The 12,269-nt window shown below is 44.0% G+C and overlaps 1 protein-coding gene across 5 annotated transcripts in view; it reads right to left on the bottom strand.

The window, feature by feature from the left end:
• The window catches only part of KIF21B (kinesin family member 21B), a 768,527-nt gene that overhangs the window by 99,277 nt on the left and 656,981 nt on the right, over positions 1-12,269 (bottom strand). For all 5 annotated transcript variants that reach the window (XM_056557611.1, XM_056557612.1, XM_056557613.1 and 2 more), the window contains one exon: positions 10,915-11,095. In XM_056557611.1, coding sequence (XP_056413586.1) covers positions 10,915-11,095 — 181 coding nt within the window. The remainder of the gene's footprint in view (positions 1-10,914; positions 11,096-12,269) is intronic.

The following is a 12,269-nucleotide window of genomic DNA, read 5'->3' as shown; positions in this document are numbered from 1 at the left end:
AAGTTTCGGAAACCGCCGGGCTTCCGAGACGGGGACGTGACGTCACGCCACGCTCCCTCCATTCATTTCTATGGGAGGGGGCGTAACAGCCGCAATGCTCCATCCCATAGACATGAATGGAGGGGGTGTGGCGTGACGTCAGCCCAGAGGTTTCTCAAACTTCAGACGCAGCTACGCATAGAATGCGGGCTGCTGCAGGGAGATCGCGGGGGATAAGATGTTTTTGCCAGGAATAACCCTTTAAAAAAGAAGTTATAGGTCTGCGAGAGACAGAAATCTTGCTTGTTTGTAGGCGAACAAATACTTATTTTACCGAAAAATTTACCAATTTATTCATTTGAAATCCTACAATGTGGTTTCCTATATTCTTCCCCCCCCCCCATTCTGTCTCTCATAGTTGAAGTGTACCTATGATGAAAATTAAAGACCTCTCCCATCTTTTTAAGTGGGAGAACTTGCACAATTGGTGGCTGACAAAATACTTTTTTCCCCCACTGTATTTACATAGTATTTTTTTCAGATTTTTACTTCTGCAGCTGCATGTTATTGTTATTTATTATTGTATTGCATTGGGACTCTTTCCTCTTTTGGGTCGTTACACCTAGCACAGGGTAGGGTATATCAAAATGTATTCAGCATAACTGGAAACACAACGGAATACAAACATAGAAAAACCAACATGTACATGTAATTATAGGCCTCTCTCGTCTTTTTAAGTGGGAGAACGTGCACAATTGGTGGCTGACTAAATACTTTGTTTCCCCACTGTACTTTTTGTGCTGCTTTTAAAAAAAAGTCTCACTTTTCAAACAAAAGATGTATGGTTAACCCCTTAAGGACCAAGCCCATTTTGACCTTAAGGACCTGAGAATTTTTTGCACATCTGACCACTGTGACTTTAAGCATGAATAACTCTGGGGTGCTTTTACTTATGAATTTAATTCCGAGAATGTTTTTTTTCATGACATATTCTACTTTAACATAGTGGTAAATTTTCATCGATACTTGCATGATTTCTTGGTGAAAAATTCCAAAACTTCATGAAAAATTTGAAAATGTTGCATTTTTCTAACTTTGAAGCTCTCTGTTTGTAAGGAAAATAGACATTCCAAATAAATTTTATATTGATTCACATATACAATATTTTTTCACATTTTTCTCAAAATCAGAATTTTTCAGGGACCAGTTCAGTTTTAAAGTGGATTTAAAGGACATCTGCAGCGCTCATACATAAAAAAAAAAAAAAAAAAGTTTACCTCATCTGACCTTTCAAAGACCTTTCCAACGATACCTCATTTGTCAAATTTGGCCCAGCCATTCTCTTGTAATTGCCACCTGAATGACACATGCTGGGAGTTGTAGTCCCTGTTATGTGTGTGTATGCCAGTGTTTCCCAGCCAGGGAATGCTGGGAGTAGTAGTTTTGCAACATCTGTAGGCACCCTGGTTGGGAAACACTGGTGTATGGACTACAACCCCCTGGAGACTACTGAGACACAATATAGTAGTCTCCTGGGAGTTGTAGCTCACCAACACCTATATTGTATCTCAGTAGTCTCCTGGGAGTTGTAGTTCATCAACACCTCTATTGTATCTCAGTAGTCACCTGGGAGTTGTAGTTCACCAACACCTATATTGTATCTTAGTTGTCTCCTGGCAGTTGTAGTTCACCAACACCTCTATTGTATAAGTAGTCTCCTTGGAGTTGTAGTTCACCAACACCTCTATTGTATCTCAGTAGTCTCCTGGCAGTTGTAGTTCACCAACACCTATATTGTATCTCAGTAGTCTCCTTGGAGTTGTAGTTCACCAACACCTATATTGTATCTCAGTAGTCTCCTGGCAGTTGTAGTTCACCAACATCTATATTGTATCTCAGTAGTCTCCTGGGAGTTGTAGTTCACCAACACCTATATTGTATCTTAGTAGTCTCCTTGGAGTTGTAGTTCACCAACACCTATATTGTATCTCAGTAGTCTCCTGGGAGTTGTAGTTCACCAACACCTATATTGTATCTTAGTAGTCTCCTGGCAGTTGTAGTTCACCAACACCTATATTGTATCTCAGTAGTCTCCTGGGAGTTGTAGTTCACCAACACCTATATTGTATCTTAGTAGTCTCCTGGCAGTTGTAGTTCACCAACACCTCTATTGTATAAGTAGTCTCCTTGGAGTTGTAGTTCACCAACACCTATATTGTATCTCTGTAGTCTCCTGGGAGATGTAGTTCACCAACACCTCTATTGTATCCCAGTAGCCTCCTGGCAGTTGTAGTTCACCAACACCTCTATTGTATCTTAGTAGTCTCCTGGGAGTTGTAGTTCACCAACACCTCTATTGTATCTCAGTAGCCTCCTGGGAGTTGTAGTTCACCAACACCTATATTGTATCTCAGTAGTCTCCTGGGGGTTGTAGTCCATACACCAGTGTTTCCCAACCAGGGTGCCTCCAGATGTTGCAAAACTACTACTCCCAGCATTCCCTGGTTGGGAAACACTGGCATACACACACATAACAGGGACTACAACTCCCAGCATGTGTCATTCAGGAGTCCCCCCCCCCCCCCAAACATAGAAATCATCCCAAGTATGATATTTATTCCCCTGCAGTCTGTGTCTCCTTCACACACAGAAATCCTCAGCCCCGTGCAGTGCAGTCTGTCCTCCTCACACATCATTATGGAGGTGAAGGAGCTCTGCACGGACGTCCTCTCTCACCTCCCCCACTCTGTGTTTTCCCCGTGCAAACTTGCAGCCTCCCCGTGGTAGATGAGGTCCTGGGGAGACAGAGCAGGGGGAGGGGATGGAGCTGTGTACCGAGCTGTGTGTGGGGGATGGAGCTGTAGATGGAGCTGTGTATGGAGCTGTGTACAGAGCTGTATACATCCTCGCTCTCCCCCTGCTTCTTGTGTAATGTAAGATCGGGGTGTGTGAAGTGAGATTTCCGAACCCAAGGGGCGTGGCTTATGTCCTCCTAATGTGCGATCTCAGCCTCTGCCCTCGCTCCTCCCCGCTCTAGCTTCGAAAACTTTGCAGGGGGAGTGAAGCAATCCCCCGGCGCATTATGGGCACTTGTGACGTAGCGTCGACCAAGATGGCGGCTCCATAGAGAATAATAGGTCGACGCTACGTGCGTTAGGGGACCAAGAGATGACTTCCGGTGGCGGCATAGCGGAGAAACGGGACCAGCCAGGTAATGGATCCCATTTAGAAACTTATATAGCTTGTGTTATTATTACATTTGGGCCCTAATTTGCTAGCGCTGCAGTTGTCCTTTTAAGGGCCTTCATTTTAGAAATACCCCAAATGACCCGTTATAGAAACTGCACCCATCAAAGTATTCAAAATGACATTCAGAAAGTTTGTTAACCATTTAGTTGTTTCACAGGAATAGCAGCAAAGTGAAGGAGAAAATTCAAAATCTTAAATTTTTACACTAACATGTTGTTGTAGACCCAGTATTTGAAATTTTACAAATTTGTAACCCAATTTCTCTTGAGTAAGGAAATATCTGATATGTGGATGTAAAGTGCTCTATGAGTGCACTAGAGGGCTCAGAAGAGAAGCAGCGACAATGGGATTTTGGAGAGTGAATTTTGCTGAAATGGTTTTTGGGGGTATGTCGCATTAAGGAAGGCCCTATGGTGCCATAACACCAAGAAGAAAAAAAAACCACATGGCATACTATTTTGAAAACTACACCCATCAAGGCATGTAACAAGCGGTCCAGTGAGCCTTAACACCCCACAGTTGTTTGATGACTTTTGGTAAAATTTGGATGTGTAAATGAAAAAAAAAATTCCCACTAAAATGCTGTTTTCCCCCCCAATTTTTACATTTTTAAAAGGGGTAAGAGAAGAAAATGCTCCCCAAAATTTGTAGCCCCATTTCTTCTGAATATGGAAATACCCCATCTGTGGACGTCAAGTGCTCTGCTGGCGCACTACAATGCTCAGAAGAGAAGGAGCGCCATTGAGCTTTTGGAGAGAGAAATTTTTTTAGGAATGGAAGTCAGGGGCCATGTGCGTTTACAAAGTGAATTCGGGTAGAAAACAGACATGGTGCACATCTACAATCTTGTATAATGATCTGATTGCTTCTCAGCATAATATCAAAAACTAACAGGTTGTTAGTATACATTTTTGATCAAAAAGTACAAGCCCACTCGCCATGTCAAGGCCACCTATTTAGAGTGGGTCCCTAACGTCCCTAGCATAAAATGGCATAGCACTGGGCGGCGACCACCACCGCCGCGACACCAGTGCCCACAGGGGGGAAACGACCCACTGGCAGAGCGGCCCCAATGCCACTCAAACCAGTCTATGGGTCGCACCTCCCCACAGACACGGCACCACGGCAGCAACGGATGCCGCACAGCACCACACCAGTGTGAACAAGGTGTAATAGCACACTTACCAAGCTCTCCCAGTCAGACTGGGAGGCTGTTAGGAAAGAAATGGCCCTTGTGTAGCTAACTACTACTTATATAGGGTTGGGCTGAGGGGGTGGGGAAGAGTTTACAAAGTCCCCCGTGGTGCCAGAACAGTGGACCCCCCCACATGTGACCCCATTTTGGAAACTACACCCCTCACAGAATATAAATAAGGGGTGCAGTGAGCATTTACACGCTACTGCGTTTGACAGATCTTTGAAAGAGTGGGCTGTGCAAATGAAAAATTTTTCATTTTCACGGACCACTGTTCCAAAAAACTGTCAGACACCTGTGGGGGGTATAAATGCTCACTGTACCCCTTATTACATTACATTAGGGGTGAAGTTTCTAAAATGGGGTCACATGTGTGTGAGGGGGGTGCATTATTCTGGCACTATGGGGGCTTTGTAAACACACGTGGCCTTCAATTCTGGACAAATTTTCTCTCTAAAAGCCAAATGGCACTCCTTCTCTTCTGAGCATTGTAGTGCTCCCGCAGAGCACTTTACATCCACATATGAGGTATATATAGAGGCCAAGAGAAAGAAGACAAGCGCACTCACCACAATTTTTGCTTCATCTGTGCTGTTTATTCAAGCGTGTACAGAGACACAAGTGCAGGGGGACAACAGAGGAGGGAAGTGTTCACGGGCTACGGAATCATCTCACGCTACATGCGTTTCATGCATGCTGGGAGTTGTAGTTTTGCAAGATATAGAGGGCCACGGTTTAGAAACCACCGCAGTATGGCCCTCCAGATGTTGCAAAACTACAAATCCCGGCATTCTCAGACAGCAAACTGCTGTGTGGGCATGCTGGGAGTTGTAGTTTTGCAACATCTGGAGGGCTACAGTTTAGAGACCACTGTATAGTGGTCTCCAAACTGTAGCCCTCCAGATGTTGCTAGGCAACAACTCACCAACTTCCGTAGTCTGCACCAGGGAGTCGCACAGCATCGCCAACCGCCCGCCGCCCCCAATAAGTGACCACCGGTCACATCATGGTTCCCGTGTTCTGCCCTGACTACCGTGGGTGGGCAGAGCGGGGGAACCGAACTTTAACCCCCCCCGCCTCCATTCTGCTATTGGTCGGTCGCTTCTAACCGATAGGAGGGGTGGCACCTATCCCTTCAGGGGGATCGTGGGTGTCTTGGACAGCCCGATCCCCCTCATTTTCCGGGTCACCGGAGACCCATATGACCCGGAATCGCTATAGATCGCCGGACTGAATTAAGCCCCCCGCCCCCTAGGGGTTTGCACATGGTGCCTGCTGAATGATTTCACACCGGGCGGGGACCGAAATTCCCACAGGCGTACAGGTAGTTACATAGTTACATAGTTAGTATGGTTGAAAAAAGACATACGTCCATCAAGTCCAACCAGGGTAAGTGGTTAAAATTTCCCTATTCTGACCCCTATAATGTTCTTATTTTTCAGTATATGGGACTGTATAGCGGCTCATTTTCTGCACTGTGATCTGCAGTTTTTATTGGTACCACTTTTGGGTATGTGACTTTTTTTTAGCACTTTATATTCAATTTTTTTACGAAAGTTACGTGACCAAAATCAGCAAATTTGGACTTTTGGATTTAATTTTGATAGTTCAGACATTTCTGCATGCAGCTATACCAGACTTTTTTTTTTTTTTTTTTTGTAAACGGGATGATTCAAAAATAATAGCAATCATTCAATTGCCATTACTGTTCAGGGTTATGCATTGGCACAGCCGTGATCAGTGATTTCAGTGTTCCACTTGTACAGTCTGCGAGAAGGCAGACCATACAAGTGGATCCCAAAAAAAGCAGCATGGAGCAGGTGAGGGGACCTCTGGCTGCCATCTTGACTTATTGGACCCATGCTAGCATGCTGCGGGTGGTCCCATTAGTATTACTAAGCCCCGCTAATGCTTTAGATGCCGTGCTTTGTATTAATCATGGCATCTAAGGAGTTAATAGCAGGCATTAGCATGATTGCTGATGTCCACCATTAGTGGCGGGTCCTTGGCTGCTGATATTAGCTGGGACTGGCGATCTATGAAGCGGGCACAACTCCTGTGCTCACTTCATTTAATTTACAAGCTCCAGTGACTAAATGTACAGCGGGGTGCGCTAAGTACCAGATGACGCGGGTGTACATTTACGCCCTGCGTCCTCAAATTTTTGGGAACATAGTTTTGTTTTTTGGCAGATTGATACATTTTGACCACTGTATGCACTCAGTGAAAGCTCGTCACTCATGTTGTTGAGAAAAGATATAAACTACTTCTATGTTTAGAGGCAAATTAAAGGGGGTACTCCCCTGGAAAACATTTTTTTTTTTTTTAATCAACTGATGCCAGAAAGTTATACAGATTTGTAAATTACTTCTGTTAAAAAATCGTAATCGTTCCAGTACTTATCAGCTGCTGTATGTTCCAGAGGAAGTTCTTTTCTTTTTGAATTTCCTTTCTGTCTGACCACAGTCCTCTCTGCTGACACCTCTGTCCGTATCAGTAACTGTCCGGAGCAGGATAGGTTTGCTATGGGGATTAACTCCTATCCTGGACAGTTCCTAAAATGGACAGAGGTGTCAGCAGAGAGCACTGTGGTCAGACAGAAAGGAAATTCAAAAAGAAAAGAACTTCCTCTAGAATATAAAGCAGCTGATAAGTCCTGGAAGGATTAAGATTTTTTAATAGAAGTAATTTACAAATCTGTATAACTTTCTGGCACCAGTTGATTTAAAAAAAATATTTTCCAGTGGAGTACCCCTTTAAGAAAGAACATATCTATAATAACCACTGGGTAACCATAAATAGATAAAAACAGCCAGAGGCGTAGCTATTGAGGTTGCAACACAGTTGCAACAGGGCCTCTTAGCCAGGGAGGACTACAGTGCCCCCTGTCACTACATTATATGCTGCCTCCTCCTTTCTGCATATGGCTGCATCCCTGGGTCACACAGACCCCACGAAGTGCCTGAGGCAGAGGGAAAGGGCCCGGGCTACCAAGGCGTGCTAGGGATTCCTGACTGGGGCATTGTATCATGTAAAATACATTCACCTATGCTCTGCCCCATCTGAGGGCCCTGCCCTCTGTCTCCTAACAGCAGCACAGTGTAATTACATGTGGATGGGGAAAAGAAGTGGCAGGGTACACAAGGTACTAGACGAGGAAAAGCTCCCTGTCCATCCTCCTCTAGTGTATGCTTAGGATGCTGCATTTGGACATGCCATTGGCCGCCAGCTGCCTAAGCCTGCTATGATTTTTTTTTTTATGCTGAGGAGGGGAGACACTGTGTGGAGGAAACATGCTGAGAAGGGGGAGTGAACATGCTAAGGGGGGTGGACATGGGGAGAGAGACACTGTGTGGACGGATGAGGACATGTTAAGGAGGGGGTGACAGTAAGTGGATGCATGGGGACATGCTGAGGAGGGGAGCTACTTGTGTGGAAGGATAGGGAACATGGTAAGGAGGGGGGGTGACACTAAGTGGATTGATGGAGACATGCTGAGGAGGGGGGGGGACACTTGTGTGGATGGGTGAGGGACTTGCTGAGGGGGGGCACTATGTGGAGGGATGGAAGACATGCTGAAGAGGGGGTGAAACTGAGTGGATGAATAGGATACATACTGAGGAGGGGGGAAATGCTTGGGGGCACTGTGAATGGATGTAGACATGCTGAGGAGAGACGTACACCATGTGAATGATGGAGGATATGCTGAGGAGGTGGGGACACTGTGAAAGCATGGTGGACATATTGAAAAGGGGGATACTGTGTGGAGGCATGGGGGAAATGCTTGGGGGGCACTGTATGGATGGATGGGGACATGCTGTTGGCGGGGGGGGGGGACTGAGTGGATGGAGGGGGGATATGCTGAGAAGGGGACTTGTGGTTTTGGGATTGATTGGTATTTCGAGAAAAATGGGTCTCCCCGGAGGAACACCACTTTGTCACAAATTGCATTCATAGTTATACAGGGTGGGCCATTTATATGGATACACCTTAATAAAATGGGAATGGTTGGTGATATTAAGTTCCTGTTTGTGGCACATTAGTATATGTGAGGGGGGAAACTTTTAAAGATAGGTGGTGTCCATGGCGGCCATTTTGAAGTCGGCCATTTTGAATCCAACTTTTTGTTTTTTCAATAGGAAGAGGGTCATGTGACACATCAAACTTATTGGGAATTTCACAAGAAAAAAACTTGAGTGCTTGGTTTTAATGTAACTTTATTCTTTCATGAGTTATTCACAAGTTTCTCTTTGTTTACAGCCATTGACATATCGTCGAGGTTAACACGTGAGGAGCAGATAGAAATTGTGTTGATGTCTAGTGAACGCAGTAACCGGGTCATTGCAGCATATTTCAATGCAAGACACCCTACGAGACCACCCATCTCCCATGCTACATCTCCCATGCTGCTTGATAAGTTTCGTGAAACTGGTTCAGTGTTGGATTTGCCAAAATGTGGACGCATGAAATCTGTCACTAATAAAGAAACATCAGTGGCACTCCTAGCTTCATTCAGCAAGTGCCCACAGTGTAGCACTCGCCGCATGACACTGGAGAGTGGCATTAGTCGAACATCCCTTCGGCAGATATTAGCTACTCACAAATGGCACCCTTACAAACTCCAGCTACTGCAGCATCTCAACGAGGATGACCCAGATCGGTGCACTGAATTTGCAGAATGGGCAAAACAAAAATTGGAACAGGACCCTCAGTTTACGCAGAAGATTTTGTTCAGTGATGAGGCAGACTTTTATGTGAATGGTGAAGTTAACAAACAAAACCACCGCTATTGGTCTGACACTAACCCACCTTGGATAGATCCCTCCAACACTGTTGGAACACAAACATTTATGGTAAGGTGTGGTATATGGGGTACAAAGATAGTGGGGCCATTCTTCATCAATGGAAACCTCAAGGTCACTGGATATGCGAAATTGCTACATGATGATGTTTTTCCCTCTTTATGCACTGAAGCTGGCACGTTTCCTGAGTTTTTCCAGCAAGATGGTGCACCACCACATTTTGGGTGTCAGGTCCGAGCATTCCTAGATGAACAGTTTCCTGGAAAGTGGATTGGCCATCGTGGGCCAGTTGAATGGCCCCAAGGTCTCCTGATCTGACTTTTATCTTTGGGGTCATCTGAAGGCAATTGTCTATGCTGTGAAGATACGAGATGTGCAGCACCTGAAACTACGGATACTGGAAGCCTGTGCTAGCATTTCTCCTGCGGTGTTGCTATCAGTGTGTACAAAGTGGGAGAAGAGGGTTGCATTGACAATCCAACACAATGGACAGCACATTGAACACATTATTTAAGTGGTCAGAAACTTGTAAATAACTCATGAAAGAATAGTTACATTAAAACCAAGCACATCATTGTTTTTCTTGTGAAATTCCCAATAAGTTTGATAAGTCACATGACCCTCTTCCTATTGAAAAAGCAAAAGTTGGATTCAAAATGGCCGACTTCAAAATGGCCACCATGGTCACCACCCATCTTGAAAAGTTTCCCTCCTCACATATACTAATGTGCCACAAACAGGAAGTTAATATCACTAACCATTCCCATTGTATTAAGGTGTATCCATATAAATGGCCCACCCTGTAGTATTCATTGTTAGTATGGTCGAAAAAAAGACATACGTCCATCAAGTTCAACCAAGGAATTGAAGGGAAGGGATACGGTGGGATGAAGGGGAAGGGGTGTCATTATATTTCTGCATAAGCATTAATGTTATTTTGTTCTAGGAATGTATTTAACCCTGTTTTAAAGCTTTCAAATGTTTCTGCTGTGACTAGTTCCTGAGGTAGACTGTTCAAAATAAATTCACAGTTCTTATGGTAAAGAAGGCGTGTCGCCCCATGAGACCAAACCATTTCTTCTCCAGGCGGAGGGAGTGCCCCCTTGTCCCCATATTTTTTGTATAGGCCATTTATATACTTATATACAATGATCATATCCCCCCTTAATCGTCTATTCTCAAGACTAAACAAATGTAATCCTTTTAATCTTTCCTCATAGTTAAGATGTCCAATGCCCCATATTAGTTTAGTCGCGCGTCTCTGCACCTTCTCCAGCTCCCCACATCCCTTTTATGAACTGGAGACCAAAACTGAACAGCATATTCCAGGTGAGGCCGAACAAATGCTTTATAAAGGGGTAGTATTCTGTCTATTCTGCTGACCTTAGAAGTGGCTGCTTGACACTGCATGCTATTCTGTAGTCTATGATCTACAAGTACACCCAGATCCTTTTCTACCAGTCACTCTCCCAGTTTAACCCCCCCCCCCCAAGACATACATTGCATGTAGATTTTTAGTACCCAGATGCATAACTTTACATAACTTTAGTACCCAGACACATTGTCCTAAATCATTTTATCAGAGTTTGTAGGAATAAAAATATTACTGATATGCTTAGATAAAGGTGTTTAGTTGCTAAAAAAAAAACAACAAATTTTTAAAGAAAATAAAATGTTGTCAAAACTCACAACAATGTCCGAACACAGCGAGCAGAGTCACGGATGTCCCATAATCGTACACAAGAAGCAGATGCAGTAAGCACCAATCCAGTGTTGGCACAGTTCTTCACAGATATCACATTGTTAGGATGGCCACGGAGGGAGCAAATTTCTTGACCTGTGACAAGGTTCCATAGCTTGCAGGTACGATCTTAAAACAGTAATAGATACAAGAATTATTAAATTATGTATTACTCATAAAAAGATTTCAAATAATATCTAAAAAGTGATTTCACTGATTTAAAAAAGCAACTGCTTAAATGGTTACTGTCATTTCACAAACTTCTCTCTATTTGATAACCTATGTGATATATATAACACATTTAAAACTTTACCTAAAATCGCTGCTTACCCCAGAAAAACAGCTCTAAAGTATTGGCCATAAATGCCTCAGTTACTTTCAAACTGCTGTTCACTGCCTGTTGCCAGGGGGATTCTGTCTCTAGCTGCAGAGAGCCAAAACATAACACAGGAAGTGGAAGTGGGGTTTAAATAATGTGAGAGCAAAAACTGTGCATGCAAGCTAAGCCTGCCTCCTCCAGAGGGTCAACAAAAAGTGTAGGCGGGAAATACACTGGATGTACTACGTGGGACCCTACTCTAAAAGGTACATGCAAAGCTTAAAGGGAACTGTTACGTGACTCTGGCGGCAAGATTTGTTTAAAGTTGATGTCATGCTATCAAGCTTTGTAGAGAGTATATTCACAGGTGCTGCACCTATCAGAGGTCCAATCAGGATACTAAGGCAGACAGATTCCTTTTGAAGATCGCTGTGCATGTCATGGCAGATTTGCTTGTATAGCGTGCCTAAGATAACTAAGAAGGGTCTGGGGGGGGGGGATGGGGGTGAGGAGACATGCCAGGCAGTGACGAGAAGCTTGGCCCGCCTTCTTGACACTTTCAACACTTTGCAAAGAAGCTAGCAAAAACACACTATTATGTGCACACCAAAGATATCAATACAATTAAGCCTTTATTAGTACAAATATATAGAGAATACACACAGTGTTAAAATCACTTAAAACACAGGAAAGGGAAGCAAAACATCCCTCCCCATACCACACCCACAGAGGGTATCCCAAGTAGGGGGATCTCCCTCAAATAACACCCTAGCTCCAAGAATAATTTTTTTTTTTTTTTTTTGAAAAAACACTCCCAATGCATAAATGAACAAATATTATAGGTCCAAGGCAGATGCATAAAATACCCGTTCTCCATACATAGATTAAAGCATACAGGGAGAGCAATATCATCATTCCAAATAGTGCAATAACAGGAGCGGGCATCTCACCCAGGTCCCCACGCATTCCGTCACCCGGTGGTGA

This window comes from Hyla sarda, chromosome 2, assembly GCF_029499605.1.
Source record: "Hyla sarda isolate aHylSar1 chromosome 2, aHylSar1.hap1, whole genome shotgun sequence".
In the NCBI taxonomy this organism is placed as follows: Eukaryota; Metazoa; Chordata; class Amphibia; order Anura; family Hylidae; genus Hyla; species Hyla sarda.
The sequence above is the reverse complement of the archived record's forward strand: the minus strand, read 5'-3'. Positions and strand labels throughout refer to the sequence as shown.